The sequence below is a fragment of the Grus americana genome, chromosome 2, assembly GCF_028858705.1.
Source record: "Grus americana isolate bGruAme1 chromosome 2, bGruAme1.mat, whole genome shotgun sequence".
Taxonomy (NCBI): Eukaryota; Metazoa; Chordata; class Aves; order Gruiformes; family Gruidae; genus Grus; species Grus americana.
Window position 1 is genome coordinate 146,408,549 of NC_072853.1, and position 22,237 is coordinate 146,430,785.

The 22,237-nt window shown below is 39.5% G+C and overlaps 1 protein-coding gene across 3 annotated transcripts in view; it reads right to left on the reverse strand.

Annotated features, from left to right (window-relative positions):
* Positions 1–22,237, reverse strand: part of CUBN (cubilin) — a 145,756-nt gene that overhangs the window by 47,031 nt on the left and 76,488 nt on the right. For all 3 annotated transcript variants that reach the window (XM_054817922.1, XM_054817923.1, XM_054817924.1), the window contains exons 32-44: positions 18,244–18,400; positions 15,590–15,706; positions 13,041–13,151; positions 11,645–11,773; positions 11,246–11,378; positions 8,849–9,054; positions 7,383–7,564; positions 5,646–5,835; positions 4,388–4,585; positions 3,893–4,039; positions 2,838–3,028; positions 2,386–2,569; positions 844–1,018 (exon numbers count right to left, since the gene is read on the reverse strand). In XM_054817922.1, the coding sequence (XP_054673897.1) occupies positions 844–1,018; positions 2,386–2,569; positions 2,838–3,028; positions 3,893–4,039; positions 4,388–4,585; positions 5,646–5,835; positions 7,383–7,564; positions 8,849–9,054; positions 11,246–11,378; positions 11,645–11,773; positions 13,041–13,151; positions 15,590–15,706; positions 18,244–18,400 (2,120 nt within the window). The remainder of the gene's footprint in view (positions 1–843; positions 1,019–2,385; positions 2,570–2,837; positions 3,029–3,892; positions 4,040–4,387; positions 4,586–5,645; positions 5,836–7,382; positions 7,565–8,848; positions 9,055–11,245; positions 11,379–11,644; positions 11,774–13,040; positions 13,152–15,589; positions 15,707–18,243; positions 18,401–22,237) is intronic.

Here is a 22,237-nt window from a genome sequence, read left to right on the forward strand (position 1 = left end):
CATTGAGAAAGACTTATCCCAAGCCCAGTCTATGACCAGATCAGATCTGACAGAAGGAAGTCCTGGGGAGGGGTATGAACAGCACTGATAAAGTACTTGTGACCATCTTTAACATATATTTTTGGCAGTATTCAGATTCAGCAGATATTCCCTATTAAGTCTCATTGATGACTGTTGAATTAAGGAACAGATATAAGACAGATGAAAGGAATAAAATTTCAAATCTGGAGGCTTACTTAGGTGGCCTTAGAAAGACCAAAAATATCTTAACTAGCAGCTTTGCCTTCAGAATGATGCAGTGTCCTGGGAGGCCAGAGAGAAAAGACACCTTTGGGATTCTCCATCCTGCACCATTTTTTCTGGACATGGTCTCATAGGAGAGGGTCACCTTTGTCATATAGTGGTCCAGCCCCAAATCAGTGAAGTTACATCAGCTGGAAACTAGGCCTTATTTTAAGCTTGTAGGCATGTCGCAAATCAGCTGACAGGCAAGGGAGGAGGAAGACAAATTGTTGTGATGGTAATCCATTGGATTTAAAAACACCTGAGAGTCAAAATGACTGAAAATCTGAATATGAAAGGACTAGAGGGCACAGATTTTAGAGAAAGCACCTTTCTACCATGCTTCCTCTCTGTTATATTCATCTCTATCATGCACTGCAAAGTTCTAGGAATGCATACCAGTGGCTTGATAGCTTCAGTGATCTCCCTCAAAAATTTCCTAATCACTTTTGATTGTAAATCAGGAAGTGTACTCTAGGGGGAATTAGAGAAAGTAACAAGGAAAGAAGAATCAGAACAGAGTCTCTGAAGAAACGCAGGCAAAATAATGTGAATGTATACTTTGGTGAAGGTTCAATGTAAAACTGGTCTTCAAATTGCAGCTCTACTGCATGTCCATTAGGAGCCGTTATGGTCCAGATGCAGTCAGCATGCGGGGGATAATTGCTCGGATAGTTGGGAGAAGATGCATATCCACTGGGGTTGAAATCGTTGATATAAATATTCCCTCCACAAGCTGGAAAAAAAAAAGATCGCCAATATAAAACAACATGTTAAGGAAATGGGTGAGGCATCAAAAATATGAGTCATCACGATATTCCAACGCAGTTTCCTTCAGTGTCATATAGTTACACCAAAAACAAATGCATTTTACTGGTTACTGTAGGAAAACATTTTAATGCAGTTGAATCCTATGTTCCTGCTTCCCTATCCTTCCTCATTTCCAATTGTTCAGGGCCTTAAATTAAACCGCTATTAGTTCTTCCTTGATTAAACTGCTATTAGTTCTTCCTTGGATTGCTTCTAAACCAAGCAGAAATGTATTTCTTGCCTTGCTCCTACCCCAATTCCCAAGAGCTAGAAAGCCTACAGGTCAGACCCATCAATCCTTCTGTGAATCACTCCCCACTTCTGCTTTCCAAAAATTGAAATGTCTGTTGGAGACAATAATGAATGAGGAATGTCAGTCAGAGCAAACATGAGGATTTGTTCAGGTCCCTTACCCTACATAAAAACCTTTGTTTTGACCAAAAACGTTCCATGAAACCCCCCCAATATGTTCTAGAAATACTGGTTTAACATAGGGTTTTAGTCAAGTTTTATAAATTTAAGTGGTAGAAATACTACTGTACAGCTTCACCCATTCCCTTCATGAATCCTCTACAGTAATGCTAACAATGATTCTTTGTGGCAGCAGGGAAAAGTAGGCAGAAAACAAGCACTTAAAAATTTTAGTAGATTGACAGGTTGCCTTGGTTGTGTTTAGTTACAGTGTTTAACAGGAGGCCTCCTGGTGTCCCAAGTGCCATGTGTCATGAATGCAGTGGAATAACTACAAATGCCAAGTCTTTGATTTACCCCTGGGACCTGAGTCTCCATTTTTTTCATTCTTTCAAAAAATGTTAGGTCTGACAGGGAAGGTTATTTTCTCAGCTGAGAGTAAAACTTGTGAGAAATGTTATCGCCTTTTGAGACACGCTAGCCTAAATCATTCCTGACATCATTTAGCACTTGCACTGGGTACTATATGTTCAAAATAACATTCTTGTTTCCAGGTGTTTTTTTTCCTTTCCTGTATGAATTTTGAACACCTCTTCCTAACTATAGAAGCTACTTCCCTGCTAAAGTGTTTTCCCTAAGTTTTGGGTTGTTTTTTTTCTAACTTTAATATCTCCAGGTTCCATGACCTGGAGCTGGCTCTCTTTAAAAATGACAAATTTAAGTGTCAGATCAGAAGTCATGCACTAAAGAAGGAAACAGGACATTTTTGCAGACATCTGATTTTACCAGGGTTGGGACTTACAACAAGACCTTCCTTCAAGAGGACAAACTCCCAGTTATATCTACAGAATTGCAGATTTTAAGTTTATTTCCTAGACTTACCTAGACTCCTAGCCTCATATTTCAGTTTGAATCCTTGACCCTCATTCCTGCTGTCAGAAATGAAGTGGACAAACAGCTGATTGTCTGTGGTGTACATGGTAGAGATGGGACTGCTTCCACAAAACCGTCCATTCCCTCTTCCGGACACCAAAGGTGGGGCAGCATTATCTAACCCATTCTTCAGCTAGAAGAAAAGAAATTGCTAACATCGCTCAAGTAAACAGCCTGGAATGTAAACTTTGAGCAAACACCATCTCAATGCTTCCAGCCATGGGGGAAAACAATAACCTAGTGATTAATTAATGCAGAGAGAGAATGGACTAATCTCTGTGGTATTTCTCTTTGATATTTCCATCCCCTGACAACTTGGGCAGCCTTACTGACACTGAAATCTGTAGGATTCAGTAACTTTAATAGCTTTGAGGATTTGGTGACCTAGCCAAAAACCTCACCTCTACATAATCTCCAAGGTTGCAGGAAGTATCCTCACTCTCAACCTGGAAAGGCTGTTCAAAATGGACAGCAATGATAAATCCAGAGGTTACCACTACATGCCAGGAACAATTCAGATTAGGAGCATAGTCTTGAGGGTAGTTGGGGGATGTTATCACACCACTGCCTGTGCGCAAATAGCCTCCGCAACCTGAGAAAAAGGATTTGAAGCAAATTAAAAAATATTAGCATCAACTATTCATATATTCATTTAGAGAAAAAACCTGTCTCCTAAAAGGAAGATGTGACAGGTAAAAGCAAATGTTGAAGCAAGTGTACGAAGAGTTGAGGGGCATAGAGCAATACACATAATGAATGATCTCCCAAATACAAGCTAGCAGATTGCAAGATGACAAACACTGAACATCTTGACAGTGAGACTCAGTTCTCAGATTTAACAGACAAGTAAGCAGGCAACTATGCCAAGAACCTCCCATGGCATTAGCATATTGTTACAGTCTAAGTACATTGCTTCTAGGCACGGACCAAACCACTGTCATCTACTCAAGCTGCCAGTCAGAAAAACTGCCCCTGGCTGCCCACTGTTATCATAACACCATCACTGGTGCCTCAGCCCATTCAGGAATCTGGGTGCACGTGGGAGGAGTGCCACTGGAAATTGCTGACATTCCTGCTGGAACTTACACAGCTTTCTGCATCTGCCTCTCTCTGGTTTGTGTCTATGCTTTGAGTCATTTATTTCCCTCTCTTAGTTGGGCATTCTTTCACCCTTCAGCTGAGCTGTTATAAACTTAGATGTACACTTACTTCTGAAAAGTGACTGGTCTGGCTGAATAATGCTTTGTTGCATTATATTGCTGGGAAAATAACAAATTTTACCTTTGCAGTCAGACATTTATTAATGCATTATTCATGAGATGTGAATAATTGGTCTGTGTGATTAATTAGATAGACTGCAGACAGCTGTTTAAAATTCCAGAGTCTTTTCTTTCCTCACTCCATTGTTAGCAGCAAGACATATATTTATGTGGGGGAGAAGAGAAACAAATCTTACTTTTGTGATAAGAGGCATTAAACCCAGCTCCAGTGACACTTGCATCTGACATGAAGTGGATGAACATCGCCTCTCCAGTTGATCTTATTGGCCCAGGAGGTTCTCGTCCACACAGAGTAGCCAGAACCGGAGAAAGACTAGTGTCTCCTGAGAGCAAAAGAAGAAATGTTATTGTTAAAACCAAAACAGTTCAAATCTCTCTGTTGGTTGCTGGGGCTCACACTTTCAGGCGGGGCCTTTTCAAGATCTTTAACCCCTTTAGCCCCTTTAACAGACTGAGAAATATTTTTACAGACCACCAAGTACTTTGCTAGACTTTGCTAGTTTTAGTTTAGCTAGCAGAATGTCTCAGCATAGAGGAAGAATACTGATTTAGAGCATGTTCCCATTGCTATCTAGATTGTTTAATCTCAATGGACATGAGAATTCCAGGTACTGGGACCTTGGGTATCATCTATTGCATCCTGTTGGGCTAGGGCGAGACTGGCTTCTCACCATCTTGGATAATAAGTTTGTCATAGCTGCATGAGCTGTGAGATTCTATGTCTAAGGCCAGGATATTGAACTCAACAGTGGATCCAGGAGCTCTGATAAGCCACACACAGTCAGCAAGATTTCTGTAATACATGGGCCAGTCCGGTGAGAAGAGGAATGAAGGTGTTTCTTCAGTGGTTGCAGTCCCTCCACATGCACCTGTCATGTACAAGAAGACAAAAATGAAAGCATCCTCTCTTTACACTGAACACTCCCCTCATATAATTTGACAGTCCTATAATGAAGCACAATAAGGGCACCGTGATGATGTGTGTAGTCACAGGAACACATGCTTCAAGCATTGCTTCAGTTTGGACTGGGAGTACAAAACCTGAAAATCCTGACCTATAAGGATGTTCTTGTGCTACCTGGTGCAGCAATGATGTGACATATTTTACCACAAGGAATATCTAGCAAAAGACCTACCACAGTTTTACACAGGTTGCCTATCAGAAAGGAATGGTGCGTACATAACCAATAATACATAAACAATTTAGACCCTCTTAAAACTGAAGCATTTTTCTTTCTCCACTGCTAATGTCTCAGCTATAAGTTTATATCCAAATGGAGTCCTTGCTGGGATATCTTGTGGCTCAGTGCTCTCCCAGCACATAAACCCATTACATACTGCTGCTATCCTGCAGAGCCCCAGGGGATCCTCCATCCCTCTGTCTCCAGAAATCTGCCTTCAGATTTAGAAAGAAGACATTGCACTATGTCCTAGCTAGTGTTAACTTTCTCTTGTTGAACTTGCTCAGAGAAAATCAATGGTACAAGAAGAATATTCCCTCTCCTTCCAGGAGCTGTTTGTTAGAGGCACATGATCATACTGAGCATATTTTATTTATGGATATGAGATGAATTATAGTGAAAGGTTTCATACCACAATGGCCAGTGATTTAAGAATGGTATTTCAAGAGGGATACTTTTTCATGAAAGCATATAAAATGTTTAGCTTTCATGAAATATCTGTGTAAAGAAAAACGCCCCTCTATCAACTTGCTTATTTTTAAAACACTGTAAAACAGTGTATCCGAGAATCTCTAGAAATTGTTTTAAAAAGCAATTAAAATACCTAATTAAAATGTCAATGAAATCTTTCCCTTCATTAACAGCTAGAATCTTCTCTTGTGGGGAAGTCGATTTGCAGGTTTTTAAGTAAAGCTCAGTATATTGCTGGCTATATCAGTTTTAACCATGCAACCCACTGAAAACCCACCTCTAGCAATGGTGCGTGTAACAGCAGAAGCATCCACTGCATACCAGTCCAAAAGAAAGCCTTTTCCAGTCACAGACGAATCTGACTGGAACTGGATTGTCATTGAACTGCCAGAAGATGCAAAAGAAGCAGGGTCTGCTCCACAGTACGTTGCGATAGGACGAGAATGAATGGTGGGACCATCATAAACCTGCAGAGAGAACAACAACAGTGCCGTTGCTCACACAGGCAGATTTTCTTCCACCCCATACTCAGCAAGTTTCCAAGGAGAAATTACCCTCTTTAACTGAGTGCGGGATCTTTTGGCAAATCCCAGAGAGAAACCTCTCTTACAAAAAATGGAACAAAATCTCCCTTTTCATTATATACTGTTAAGTGTGAGGCTCTCACAGAAGAAGGATTTGAATTGAAGCCATCAAATTCAGCTCATTCCCCATCACAGGGCTGCTCTTTGGGGACAGGGACTGGCCTCCCATGTTAAAAAAGTCCACTGGTACAACCTTGTTCCTTGCTGAGGAAAAAAAAAAACCCCACAATCTGCAGGAAAAAAGGGGTTTTTTTTCCTTTTTCCCTCTGAGGAACACATATATTTTAAATTCTATCAAGTAAATATGCTTTTTTTTTTTTTCTTCTTCATTTTATGCATTTATAAGACAACATCTTGGCTGGTTAAAAGATAGTTCTCTTTTGCCACCTTTCAAACATATTTTGTTCTTGTCCTCTGCCCCTCGGTAAAAAATGTCTAGTAGAGAAAGCTAGGAAATATTAAATAAACATTAACATTACACTGAACATCTGATCAGGTTAAAGGTCAGGCTTATTCACACCCACTGAATATCTAGCTGATGTAAAAAACTTATTTTGCTTTCAGAGGGGCAGACCAAGAAAGGCAGGCTGAGTTAGAAGAAAGAAGATGCTGGTAAAATCAGACATGAGATGAAGGAAAAAGTTATATTTCCTTTTTGAACAAATATTAAATTTGGATATCAGTGAATTAATAATGAATTGAAGATATTGAATATATTGAACTAGTACTAACTTTCTTTTTCCCAAAGATGAAAGAAAAGGATAATTATTGAATCAGCTGATTAAAAAACCTAACAAACAAAAAAACAGACAAGAGACTTTCTTTCTTTAACTAAGTAGTTATGTTTAGCTAAGTTCAGAAAGACGTTGCTGCCTCTGTTGTTCCACTCTGCTTAGCACAACATATACTGTATTTTTTAGCCTGGTAAAAAGGCTAGACTGTATTACAAGAAGGTACAGAAAAACAACCAACCAGGAAGAAGGAGGTACTTTCCTACTGCCAACAGCAAATTATTGATCCAGAGAGCAAAGAAGGTGCACGTAAAGGATTGTTCCTTGTAGGATTTTAAAATAACCTTATTTTTAGAGGCACTGAGATGTTATTGTCACTGTTGTCCTCAAATGAACCAGCACAGAGAAAACTTCAGTCTGGTATCTGACCTGAAATTTTTGGATTTGAAAATTCAGGATTGTACCATTGTGGACTTATTTTTGATAAGTTTCAAACTTACAGCTTAGAAATATCTGTTAGGGAGCCAAAGAGTATGTAACCCTTCTTATAGCTAATAATTATTGGACAGATGACATACCAAAACCAATAAGCCACAGCAAATCCTTGGAAATTCTTCCCATTCCTCTTGTAAGTTTCTCTATTCATCATTTTTATCAAAAAGTTAATTGAAATAAAATAACTTCTCACAATAAAATCACCTTTAGCTTGTCATAATGGCATCTGTGATGATTTTCGATATCCATCTGCAGGATATGGCCATGAATGACTTGTGAAGCATTAACACTTATCCGCCACTCATAATTGGAATTGTGAGGGTAACTTCTGGGCCACTGTGGTGAAGCTATTTGTCCTCTGGTTCCCACAATGTCATTTCCATACACTGAAAAACCAGAAAGATACAACTAATGCCTCTAATTCATATAGATTAAAAAAAGCATTGGGGCCCAGCCTAGAATATAGCTTTCATTTCAGCCCATCTGACTTAAATTTACTTAGGACTAGACAGTGCTGTGAGGCACAGACTTGTGTCTCAGACAGTCCCAGGATGCACATCTAATTATTTTCTTGTTGTGAGGGATGCTGTGTGCCCTTATCTGAAGGCAATTACCCATTCAAGTCATGTGGCTCTACATGTACGAGAGGCGGGAAGATGGCACATCTAAATTCCTCCCTGACTGCCTACTTCATGTTTATTTCTTCCCAAGAAGCATTAAATAATAAAATGATTTTTTTTAAAATACGTTTGTGTGTTCTGATGAAAAATGGTTTTGATTTCACTGAGCTCTGACCTATTGATAATTCCTTTTGTACATGAGTAGTAAAAGTCTCAAAGTAAGAAAAACTATTAGAAGTTTAGCTTGCATAATCAGAATGGCTGTGGATGTTTAGCTGCAGCAGTCTGTTCATGCAGCAAGTTGGACTGATGTTTGCAATGGCCCCTTGCAATTTTGGATCTATAAACTGGCATAATTTCCTTTTCTTCTAATTCTGCTCCCTGGTTGATGGCATCTAGATCCAAACTGGAAGATGGACACTGTGGTACTCAAAAAGCAAAATGGAAAGCTGGGAAATAAATGCTTTTTTCTTAATTTGTTAATTGCCTAATAAATGGCAACATAAACATTAAATACCATTGCTCACTCTCAGGTAGCAAAGACATATGGTCAGATATTTTTAACTCTAACAGGCTACTGATAAACTTGGGTTGCCATAAAAGATTTTAGTATATAGCTCTTATTTGTATCTTCACAGCCCAATACTGCTGAAGGAAGAATCTGAACACCAGGTGATAAACTGTTAGAAAACAGTCAATGAAATAGAGAACATTTTATTTTCTGTAATCCATGAAGTTTTTTGCTTCTGGAAGGATAATAAGATAATTTTGAAAAAATATTGTCTGTTATGATAATTAAAAAAGATAGAATTTAATGTCTAATTCTTCTGATTATGTTACATACACACGAGTTCTGTTCTGATGTGTTTCAGAACATCCCTTTATATTCAGCAGATATTTTTCAAAATATTTTCTAAGTGAATTCGCAGCCTTGCTGACATAAACCAGTATTTTCTAATAAACTTTACAGGGCCAAACGTTCACTTCTTTGAATCATTTTGGAAGTGTTATGAAAGAACAACAGTTTTCAATTAAATATCATTTACTTACAGTGAGAGAATGTGGCCCTGAAGCCAATATCAGCGCCTGAGCTGTCTGAGACAAACTTGACCCACAGGATATGTCCAACAATAGACGTATAATTTGAAGGCAAGGATTTCCCACAGAATCGTCCTGCTGGCTTGCCTGTATCATTCCCTTCACGAATCTCCAGGTAATCTTTGGTGCAGTTGCTACTATCTTCCACCTGAAACTCTCTGTTTCAATAGCAGTAGAAGAGCATTAGCAGGCATATGACTGACACATACTTCAGAGTTTGCCCTGCCAGGCCACAAATCCACCTGTAGCTGGTATCCTACTGTAACAGCTAAGAAGAGGGCAGCAACAAAACCCTCCAGAGCCCAGAAGGCATTGCTCATTACCTGGCAGTGCTACTGATACAGGGCTCTTTCCTTTCTGGCCCCTTATTTTATGTCACAGCTTCAGTTTGCAAAGTTATAATTTTTAAAGAGTTCTCAAACCGTGTAATATTTCTTGGTTCTTCAACAACAACCATGAAACATGAAAAGCTCCTGATATATAAACCAGATTTTTAATATAAGCTGAGGTCAGACTATTTACTGGGTGCACATCGACTGAGCACAGAGAATACTTTTAGCCTTACAAATCAGTTTGCAGACCCTTCATGTGTGTATTATTTCAGTACACTCTCTGGTGAGAAAACAATTTCCAGAGGCCTAGATTAATTTGTAGTTAATGCCTCTGAGCTCAGAATTTCCTTGGCAGTTTCTCCAGAATTAGTAAATACTACTGCTTCTCTGAGTTTCACATAGCTGGGTGTGCAAAATAATAATGACTGCTACGAACTCTTCTAAACCAATTTTTACCTTAGAAAAGGAATGGGATTTAGTAATCAAATTATAAATTCTAAGTTATTCACCAAGTCGAATGTTAAATATATTCTAAAAATCATTGTTATTCTAAGTGAAGTACTTTGATTCAATCCAATATACTTTCCAGAAGCAGGCTATGAATATAGAGTAAAGATTCCAGAGAGTACCTCTTATAACCAATGCCCCAAATATTTATGCTTTCTGATTTTCTGGTAACAACTCCTCCCCTTCAGTCCTAAATATAGCCATATGTGTTCAGTGTACACATGCTGTGAAATGGTTCCAACCACTCATCTGGATATACTTTAGACTAATTTAAAGCTAACCCTCAAATTGCAAGACAGGCATTTCTGTTCAGACTGAGCTGAAGAAAATGAATGCCTCATGCCAACAAAACTTTATAAACCCCTAATATTAAATTAAATAAAATAAATACTGCTTTCTAACACAATTACTCCATGGTTTCCAGTATGTTTGGCTTGCCTTTCAGCTATATGTAACTGAAGAAAAAGACTTTACATCTACTCAGTGTCACTTTATATAACTGAATGTATGTTCCACTGATAGTTTCTGCTTCACATTAGATTTCTGTTTTGGTTCTGAAAAGTTGTTATTCATTATTTTGTAGCAAATATTTTGGAAAATGTTTTCAGGCTGTAGTACTTTTGCTCTGCTTCAATGAGTAAAGGAAGAATAGAATGTCCTTTTTATTGAGTTAGTGAATCAGTACGTGCCTAACAAATTGCACCTTATGCAGTCAGCATGTTACTGGGCAAATTTTCCTTTTGTCCTGATTAACTCTAAATGCAGATTTCAGAATTACTTTTATTTTCCTGCTGATTCTTGATAAGCTTTGCAAAGGGTCAGTGTTCTCTTTCTTGGCAGCAGCCACTGTTTGATGCCGGGAAACAGAGAGGCTCAGAAATCCACATCATGGGTAAAGATCAACCTAACCACCCTGGTAAAGGACTCCACATTGTTCTGTGGATCACGCATAACTTTCCAGTCAGAAGTCTTCAAAGGAAAGTTACTTTGCCAAAGGGAAAACAAAATTCCCTCACTCTCCTTGCCCCTGTTGTACCTCCATTGCTATAATTGTTGGAGCAATTTTGAAGACTTTAATATCAATTCTAACCCTACAATCTGTGGAGTATCTGGGCTCTTTATATTACTAAGCTATATAATAAATTCTACAATGAATCAGGAAGTAAGGAAATAGTAGGAATTTCCTTTGTAAAGAAAAGGCAGAGCAATGCTAAATTTCCTCTTCTTGTTTATAAGTGAGTGAGAACTGGCTTCTTCAGCATCCCATGTCACTCAAACAATAAACCACCTATTTATATAATGCTGCATATGCCTTAATATAAGCAATGATTAAGACAGGAGAACACTTGATTGCAAGCTGCCACTAACCACTGCTGTGTTCACTTTCCAAATTATTCTAAAAACATGTTGCAGCTTTATCATCTGGTAATTACATTTCCTAATAAATACAGAGCATCCTTCCTTCAGGTCTGTTAGAGGGCTGAAAAATAACCCCTGGCAATGAATTTACATGAAGGAGAGCTGGAGCCGGTTGCCAGGGGAGCTGAGAATTGTCCAGACACACTCGGTGTTGAGTGGATAAAGCTCAGGATAGCCAGGGCTGTTGAAAGCTCCTCTGTCCATGTGGAAAGTACCCCCGCAGGCTGCAACAAGAAGGAGACAGCACAGGCTTGAGAAGGATGACATAAAAAAAAAATACCTTGACAGAGCCAGAGCATTTGCTAATCAAGAAAGCATTTCTCTTTGTCTTTAGCTTGTTGAAATACATGCTGAGACCTTGGCCAAAAAGAGGAAGAGCAATAGGGGACTTTAAAAGATGGAATGTCAGAGAGACAAAGAGATACAGGGTCTGTTCTTTTTTCTTAAAAGTCAGAGGCATAAGGTAGCAACACCTGTTATATGGACTTACATGATGATGATGCAGCATAGGTGGCATGGAAGCCCCTGGCAGTAATGTTGTTGTTGGAGATGAAGTTGACCACCAAGGCATTACCAAAAGAAGTGATAGGATGTGGTATAGTAGTGCCACAGTAACGGCCTGAAAGAGAACAAGCCAGACAGAGAAAAGGAGTGTTCAGCACGTATTACTATTGCTAATTTAACATTTGGGGTTAATGCCTGACAGCAACCAGGAGTAAGATTTGTTGCTTACAATTGCAGTTGTCAATTCAATCTACATAAAAATGAAATACTCCATTTCATTAGCACAGAACTCAACCCTGGTGGCTTTTTTTTAACAGAGGAAGGACCTCCTGCAATCCAGACACCCTAGTCACTGGCTATTCTGTCATTGAGCTCCTTTGTCTTCACTCTATCCAGAAATTACAGCCTAATTGAAAAAAAAAAAAAAAAGTCCCATCAAATATATCTGACAATAGTTTCCATTTCACTCAATTGGTTTCTGATGAAAAAAACAAGTGACAAATTACAGACCAGTTCTGCAACGGATTGTAACATTAGGACTAGGAATATGAATCATGATCTAGCAGAAAGGCATCTGACAGCAAAAAGAAAGATAGTATCCTGGTCCTCTTGCCAAGTGAAAGCTAAGGGTAGACGACCAAAATATGAATTCTGCTCTTAGTTACAAACCATTTCAATTGAGTGCAGCCCAACTCCTGACAAAGGAGCATATACAAAAGTAGAGTAAGGGAGAGCATAATCAGGCACAGATATTCTGAATTTCCCAAAAAGGAATCTGAGGCAACCCTGGGGATGTGAGGGGAGTCAGGACCACCCTGTGGCCAGGGCTCTCTCATGGCTTTCTGGCAGTATAAGCACTGAATTTTGCCGCTCCTGGCTGCTCCTGCCACTTGAAGGTGATGGCTCTGGGCAGAGATGTCAAAAGAAAGCTGTAGAAAAATCAAGAATAAGCAGAAAGTCAGGCTTTCCAGAGCTTGAGGAAAATCCATTTTCTGCTCCCAGAAATCTGCAGCTTTCTTCACCTATGTTTAGTGTGGACTATGCTTATGAGTACGGGTTACACTATGTTTTTGTACAGTTAACTGGGAATTCAGTTTAAATTGAATTGCTTGGTTCCCAATATTGTTCAGCTGAGGAAGGAAAAGGCAGCTGGAGTCAACTCGAAACTGCAGGTTAGTAAGAATACAGTCAGACCCTGGGAGGACTGTGCCATTCACACTGAAGACTTATCCTCCACCTCTGGTCTCCTCTGTCCAGAGTGGCCAAGGAGCTTCCTTTATCAGAGAAAATCCATGAAGCAGGAGAACATTCACAGAAAAACTTCTCCTGCGTTCTTTGGGTGTAGTTCTGCATGTGAAATAAAAAAGGGAAAGGTACAATACCTTGCAGAGGAGCCTCGTAGTTATTCCCATCCAAAATCTCCACAAAATCTGTTGTACAGTTTTGTCTGTTTTCAATGTCAAAGTCAGTGAATGAGAGTGTGACGTGGTTGACTGGAAACAGCAAAGAGTATAAACTTAAAAAAGAAGTTTGGCATTTCACAGAGAAGTAATTACATGTAAACAAATGTACCATCTTTTCTTTTCTCCCCTGAAGTCAACCAGTCCCCATAAAGTATAACACCTGAAGTAGTTCAACCCCTGATATGTGGAGTGAATTTGATGGAAGTGCATTAATCCTTGCTGCAAAGGTCCTGGTAAATCTCTTCATATTTCAGTACTTTTTAGTACAACCAACATTAGAAGCGTAGGATTTAACACATACATATTACTCTAAATTTCCTAATATCTGAACAGCTTCATTATATGTCAGCAAATACAACACGGAAAATTTACACACATTCAGAAACAAAACTTATTTCTACACATCCGTGACCTTCTGTCCCTTTGCGATCTATACCATAGATCGAGACAAAATGTGAATTGATGCTGCCCTGCTCCGGGCTTAGAAAGGGCTTGTTCTTTCATCGTTTTGTAACATTTCACATACATCAACTGGACTGGTTAAAGGATCATTAACTACCCTCAGCTATATTTGTACAGAATTGGATTTTCCACACCCTTGGACTGCAGGCTATGTCCTGAAAAAGAGGATTTCTGACTCAGGGTATTTTTGACTCTTGTATTGCTCTTGCTTGTCTGATATGAACAAAGGTGAAGTCACAACCGGAAGAAAAGAGGCTGTCCTCAACACCAATCTGTGACAGTAGTTACTCCTGACCTTAGAGCTCCTATGCAGTTCAAATGGGTCAGAAAGAGTTTCACAATTTAGATGATAACTAAGTTTTCTTGCACACTGACCAAGCCTAAATTTGACACAAATATTTTACTTCTCACTGGGCTACAATTAATTAGCTAGGATAAGCTGAAATGACAGACATGGACCCAGGCGCTGCATTCAGCAGGGTGCCACTGACTGGCATTCAGCTGCATGGTCTGCGTGTTTGGCACTCTTTTGTGTCCTGTCCGGTCAATCAATTACAGCTATCAATGCAGGTCCTCAGGATACAAAGCAAAAAGGAAAAACACAGTGGGTGGCAAGGGCAGGAGACTTGCTGGCCTTCTCAGTAAAAGCAGAGCAGGAACTCTGCTGTGGTTTGCCATTGGCTAAATCTATTGTATATGGCCATGCCCTGTAATGCTGTGTGACTGGCATAATGAAGCCACGTGTACCTGTAACGTGTGGGATGTGGTGGTCCTGGTGGGAAGTGGAGGAAGTTGCTACATACACAGGCCACTTCGTACACAGCATTTTTCTGGTCTCTCAAACTGGTGTAATTCAGGAGACAACAATTATGTATGAGTTTTCAACCTGGATCCAGGAAAAGATTGTCTTTAAAAATAAATGTTGTGTAGGTGAGGAACAGCTTTGATGATGGTCTTTTCATGTATTTGTATAAGAACCTATGCTAAAAAAAAAAACCCTATTGCTTATCTCCTGATTTTTGTTTTGGTGTTTTCTTTGGCAAATTGATTTTCCTGGAATCACAGAATGGTTTGGGTTGGAAGGGACCTCAAAGATCATCTAGTTCCAACCCCCCTGCCATAGGCAGGGACACCCTCCACTAGACCAGGTTGCCCAAAGCCCCATCCAGCCTGGCCTTAAACACTTCCGGGGAGGGGAAGTTCATTTTATAACTTAGCAAAATAAACTTGTAAATGGGGTTGGAACAGTCTATGATTTTAACAACAATGGCTAAATATCAGATAACAACTGAAGTTTCGTAGTTGCTATAAAAATTAAACATTTACTTTAAAGGACATTACCAGGAAACTATTGCCCAATTGTAAATATTTTTTAGGAATCTTATAGAATGTAAAGGTAATATTGGGTATTACACGTAATCCCAGTATCTGATGAAAAGTATTTGGTGTTTTATGATCAATCATAAATCTCTCTAAAATTAGAAAGGAACATCTGAGGGTGTATCTATGCACACAAGACCTATTTATTTATTTATTTATTTGTAATTGAAATTGAAATTCCTCTGTACCTTTTCTCATTATTTCATTAAAATTTTAAAATTTTTTTAATGTTACCAGCATAGGTTTGATCTAACACAACTCTAGCTTGAAAAATCCAGACCAAAATAAGGTCAGCTAAATACAAGTACTTTAATTATATATAAGCTCTCAGATTTTCTCACAGATGAATCCAACTTCACGTAGTATTCAACACCTCATTTATAATTGCAACACTTGGGTCACAGTAAATCAGCTAAGATGACAAAGTTGTAAACTGTTTTCCTCACTCTGCACTAAATCTTTTACAAAGAAATCTGACTTAGGACAGATTAGAAGAGCAACACTCTCCAACTACCAGGATGCAGAACTTCCTAGAGAAATAAAGGAGGAATTTTGTATTGTTATTACAGAAAAGAAGATGAGGATGTTAGTCATCCCAGCTAACTATAAAAGATGTTTTTACTTACATGGTTCCTGAGCCTGAATAATCCAGCTGCAGTTCTGATTGTTTGGGTATTTGACAGGATACAGAGGAGAGGAAATCGCTGCCCCAACTGAATCTGACTCTATGAAACTTCCGCATGCTTTAGAATGAAACACACACACACATACACACATAGACATTTATATATACAAACCATACATCTTAGATTCTGTTGTGAAAATGAATGCATAAAATGTAACATGCTACATCCATATGAAATTAGGATAAAATTAACAACAGTAATTTATCAGAAAAAGAGACGTAAGGACTAGCTCCCAGCACTTTCCTGACCTGGATCTGCAGGCCATGCTGCACCTGGCTGACCGTCTGAGAGAAGCCAGAGTGACTTGGGAACAGACCTCATCTTTATCAGCAACTCATAGCCCAGAAGAGCAATGCTGGGGCCAAAATAGACTATAGGCTATAGGCGACTATAGGCTGGGCGAGGAATGGATTGAAAGCAGCCCCGAGGTGAAGGACTTGGGGGTATTGATGGATGAGAAGCTCAACATGAGCCGGCAGTGTGCACTTGCAGCCCAGAAAGCCAACCGTGTCCTGGGCTGCATCAAGAGAGGTGTGACCAGCAGGTCGAGGGAGGTGATCCTGCCCCTCTACTCTGCTCTCGTGAGACCCCACCTGGAGTACTGCATCCAGCTCTGGGGGCCCCAGTACAGGAGAGACATGGAGCTGTTGGAGAGAGTCCAGAGGAGGGCCACGAAGGTGATCAGAGGGCTGGAGCACCTCTCCTGTGAGGACAGGCTGAGAGAGTTGGGGTTGTTCAGTCTGGAGAAAAGGCAGCTCCAGGGAGATCTAATTGCAGCTTACCAGTACCTGAAGGGGTCTACAGGAAAGCTGGTGAGGGACTGTTTATCAGGGAGTGTAGTGACAGGACAAGGGGTAATGGGTTTAAGCTGAAGGAGGGTTGATTTAGATTAGATGTTAGGAAGAAATTCTTTACTGTGAGGGTGGTGAGGTACTGGAACAGGTTGCCCAGAGAAGCTGTGGATGCCCCCTCCCTGGAAGTGTTTAAGACCAGGTTGGATGAGGCTTTGGGCAACGTGGTCTAGTGGAGGGTGTCCCTGCCTGCTGCAGGGGGGTTGGAACTAGATGATCTTTAAGGTCCCTTCCAACCCAAACCATTCTATGATTCTATGATTCTATGAAAATAACTTGGTTTCAGGGTAGTCCAATCATACACCCATTTCTCTGATTATTTGCCTGTGTTGGCAACTAGGAAGGAAAAAAAATCACAGGAAACTCTCCAGAACCTTCCAATGCCCAGGGATGGCATCATATTGCATTGGCATGATCCTCTTGTGAACTGTATTAACAAAACTGCAATTGTGCAAAACGTTGCACACATGCTAGAGCCTGGCTGACTGCATCACTTTGGCTAACAGTGCTGAGTCCTGCCATGCCTCATTTCTAAGCATACCAACTCACCATAAGACCTCCAGATCTTTAACACGCAGCTGCTTTAAACAGCAGGGTGAGGAGTTAGGTACCACAGACTGAGATTCATTTATCATGCTGTGCTGCCGAAAACGTCCAGCAGGAAATGGGACTTACAGGGTTTTCTCAGGAAGAGGAAGGCTGGGTTGCCTACATGCTAGGTAAGGAGCACTTACTCACCAGGCATATTTTGTGCAGGGCCTAATCCAGTAAATGTGCTCTGAGAACGTTAAACAGGTTAGGCTCTCATAGCTGTTAGTCCAAAATGCCTAATTAGGTATCTAACTAGTACCTTAACAACTGGGTTTTCTGAGATTTTTGCTTATGCAAATTCCTCCTTTTCTTTATAATTTTTCACAATATTTTCAAAGAAAAAAAAATTCTGGGAAAAAGCACTAATTTATAGTGAAAAGAATCCTAAGAAGAAAATGAGACAAAGGGATTTTTCTCTGCAAAAACTAAATGGCTATATCTTGAGGAAAAAATGTTTCCAGAGTTATTGTGAAAAAAAAAAAGAAAATCACCAATCATCAAATAGTATGTAATTTCACGAAAAATTCTGCCCAGTTGGTGTCATTTTTCATTAAAAAGGAAACCATGTAAAATACCAATTAGTCCTCCACAAATTGGATAGCTGATATTTGGCAGGGTTTGCAGGCTTGAATCCATGGACTTCATCAACAGCACCACACAGAATTCTTTTATAGCTTTTCAGATTCACGCGCATGGATAGACATATAAAATGTTATTTTGTCACTAGGTCTGTGGAAACTGCCAGTTGCACATTTTTCTCAGGACAGTTATGGGTAGCTAACCCTCTAGGCAGGAAGAATAAGAGGCAGCTGACATGTGCTAGATGCTTTGCTATAACAAGTACATTTTTTCCCCAATCAAAGAATCTAAGATGATCCTTAGAATTAAATTCTTTAATCTATAATTAAGAAAAATTCAGTCCTGTTAAAGATACACACTGGTGCACTGCATGTACAGAAACAATACTTCCTGCTATCAGCTGTGCTAAAAGACTGTCTCTAATACAAACTGGTGATTAGATAAATATGCATTAATGGAAATGACAAAATTACCCTCAGTAAAGAATCATAGAATTATAGAATGATTCTATGATTCTAATACAAACACACTGGTGATTAGATAAATATGCATTAATGGAAATGACAAATTTACCTTCAGTAAAGCGAGCACTGAAGCCCCTGTGCTGGACAGTTGTATCGGAATGCAATCGGACGTACATCACATTCTTGGAGGATGTGATAGGAGGAGGATGCTGTGTCCCACAGAGTTTTCTAAGAAGTGGTGCTTCATTGCTAGGACCATCAAACACCTGTTATGAAAAGATCAAATGAAGTATTTGGTTTCAATAGGAGTATTGAGAAGACTTTTATTTCATTCCCTCTCTTATGTTTCATACATTTTGATGTTGATACAGCCCTGGTATGGGCACTGCAAACTATGCATTGCCTGTCTTAATTCTGTGGCCATTTCCAAAAAATACATGTATTTCACACTGAAGCTACTGTAGTCTTCATAACAAAAATGCATCAAGTAACCATCTTCCTCTGTGTGTATTTGGTATGGAAGCAATTATTCTTTAATAATCCAGATATCCCCATACATTGTTTTCTGCTAATGGCTAACATAAGTTCTGCTGTAGTTTTCATTCAGTTAAACCCTACATCTTGCCTCAGTAAAGACTTCTAAATTGTCCCTAACATGCAACTAGTGCACCAGTGGGAGCTAGGACTGTTAATAAAAGGAGAAGTCACTAGGATTATGGTTTTTAGATACATGTATCCAGCATCAAGGATTAGAGTCCATATATCTATGCTTTATAATAGCTTTAGGGTGCTGAATTACACACATAGACATGAAGTGTTATTTAAGCAGAGGGTAAAGAAAAGTAAAAAAAAAGGGAGGAAGAAAGCAAAGATGGTTTTACAAAACTTCACTTTTAATTTTACCACAAATGCCTTCCTTCTCTTTTTTCCCCTTACAGCTGATAATTTGGTTTCCTTCCTCTCTGTTTCACAATCAGGAAGAGGATAGTAAAGTTAAAACCAATGAGTTTCTAGCTTAAGCGACATCAAAATTATAACAAGAGAAACTACAGAGAGGGAAAAATAGCCACAGTCTCAGTGTCCCACTAATCTTTCTCAGCACTCCAGCGAATGTGATTTGTTGCTGCTGTGTTTGGAGCCATGGGCCAGTCTCAGAGCCCTTCTGCCTGGTTTCAGAAGTGATGAGCACAGTTGCATGATCCACAGAGGAAGAACCTTTGGGCTACTGGGCAGCAACAAGAATTGAATTCAATTCCTGTTTCAGCATTAATGTCCTGCATTACCATAGGCACGTCATTTAATATAACCTGTGACTCAGCTTCCTATAACAAAATGGAGAAAAATATGGAGAAAAATATGGACTGGAAGATATTCAGATGCTAGGATGTTAAAAACTATATAAAAGCCCACTTTGAGCAAAATAATGCCATTGGGTTAGAAGAAATGTACTCCTTATTAAGATTGTCTTCTTTTACTTCAAAATGCCTCAAATTCCAGCAAGTCTGTGCACTGATGAATTAAAAATTTCTAACTAGAGTGTATAACACAGTGTTTCAGCATCCAGCATTCAAAGGCCTTTGAACACATTTGTGAAGAAAACATATAAAAACAGTAGCTGAGAAAACAGTGACCTGTCTCAAATAAACCTCAGAGCTGAGAAACAAAGGACAAAACTCCTGCTTAATCCACTGCCATACCCTACAGAGCCAATGCCGTTTTCATGAATTAAACATTTGCCCTTGGGCCTATAACACTAGCTGGCTGTGTGGGACCTTGTGACGGGGTATTAAGTGTATTGCAATGTCTGTAAAAATGAGTACCTGGTAAAGAGAGCGAAAATAACCATCCATTCAACCTTTTCTTCTCTCTTGGCATGCTGCCACAATCAGGTCTTTAATACATAGTGTGCAGTGTTTATTCTTCCTCTGCACATATATTCTGTGTATAAATCAGACTGCCTGGAGTTAAAAAACCACAAACCATGGAATGTGGAAAAAAAAGTAACGACTAATAAAATAACCCTTAGGAATTAGGGTACTATCTTTCCCTAGACAGTAGTGAGAGGATTTTATCTGAAAGCCAGAACTGGAGTAAGCATTGCATTGACAGACTGTAGAGAGAGGACCTGACTACAGTTCACGTAAACTGCTGGTTTTGATGGATCTGTGCCACTCTGCACAGCTGAGGATATGACCATTGACACATGGGCTGTTGTGAGACTCCAGTAGTTGAGCTTTCTCACTCGGGAAGATATTAAGGATGAGTAACAGAAGAAACTAAGGAGGCATTTCATTCCAAGAGCTTTCTGGAATAAAGAAGTCTTTCTGTGGTAATACTGGGAAAAGAGCATGAAGTCAGAGGAATGTTTTCTAAATCAAGTGTATTTGCTGCTTCTGGGCAGCTTGCTTGAAGGACAGTACTGTCTCCTTTTTCAGAAACCCAGAAATGATTCCTAGCCTTTACACGTGGTAAAAATCTGATTCAAGCAACAGTTCAGCATAAGCATTAGTGAGATACTGCAGCAACTCTTAGGGGTTATGACAGCTACAAGTTAAGCAGGAACAGTAACACATGGATACTGTATGGCTGCATCATTTTTGCTCACCTGCTCTTTATTAGCTTAAACTATTTTATAGGGAGGATTTCAGTCTTGAATCTAGATCAGAAACCACAATATTCACACACTTGTTCAGGAAAGAGTTGTGTGTCTCTGCAGCTTCTTAAAGTTATTTCGAAAACATCTGAGAAATACATTTCTGTGGCTGCATGAGTAAAGGAAAATGATGCATCTGCTTACTTAAAAGCCAAGTTTTCATTTGCACTGTGCATAGCAGCAATTTGCTCTTCTCTTCCCTTTCCACAATTAACATAACTGACTCATTGTCTTCTTGTTCAAATTTGTCCTGCATTTTGTAAAAGCACATGACAAAAGAAGATAATTTTTGTCTTCTGAGCCATAAAACCTCCACATATTTCTAGCTGTCCTCTCTTGGAAGATCCCCTCTGCCAGCACCTGGAAAAAATGAAGTCATACCTCTTCTCTAGCTCCCAGAGGCTTACAGTTCTACATTCCTGTGTACTACTTGTTATACTGCAACAGGAAAGAAAAATAGCATTTGCTTAATCAAAGCCACTGAAAAGAAAAAACGATTTCTCCCTCCCCTTTTGAGTGCCTTGTGCTACAAGCACTGCCCTCCAAGGCACGTCCTCCTCGAGTCTCCAAATACTTGAAACTCTTACTGACCTGCACTCCTGGTGTAGCGTCAGTTACAATACTGGTTAAACACATGAGCAAAAAATACAGGAATTAGTACATTCACTATTTCTTTCCTTCTATTTTCCTTCAAAGAAACAAATTGTTTGTTGTAAGCCACACTCTCCAGATACAAATGGGCTGGTACACAAAGAGAAATTAAAAATTTATTCCTTATATATGGTGACAGTGACAGCAAAAAGCCTTCTTGAAGATCTTATGCTTTCTACAGAAAACAACCGAGCTATATTTGAGATCAGAGAAAGTAAAGGCTAAACATCCTCATTTAGCAGATGAAGAGAAGTTCATCTGTTCTGAGAACAGATAAGTTACAGAACTGAGGCATAGAAACTGAGGAATCTACTAAATTTAGGCAGCTAAGTGAATGAAGAATGTGCTTTTTGGTGGCCTGGACTGCTCTCTGTGCAGTCCATCCATTGACTCTAGAGGGAGCTCAGAGCAGTTACACCGAGGGTTACCGTTATGGGCTTAGAATTCATTTGGCTGAACCTAGATCTGTGCTCAGATTTACACGTGAAATCATTTAGCAGATTGAAAAACGCACTGGGCTTTTTGGAGTTGCAGCATAGCCAAAAAGCAGCAGCAATGAGTGTTTTCCCTCCCTCCAAATGTGCACTAGAAAACATTACAGAAAAAAACCAAAACATCTTAATGTGTTCCCCATAGAAAGGAATTTACGGTAGGGAAAAAAAAAATCTCAAGTCATAACAGAGGGAAAAATGACTGGATCTAGAAGGGGAAGGATGAAGGAAAAGGCCATTGGTACACTTTAGGGTGGAGGGGAGCCCCAAGAGAACTCACAGAGCAAATAAAATCCATGAAGATAAGT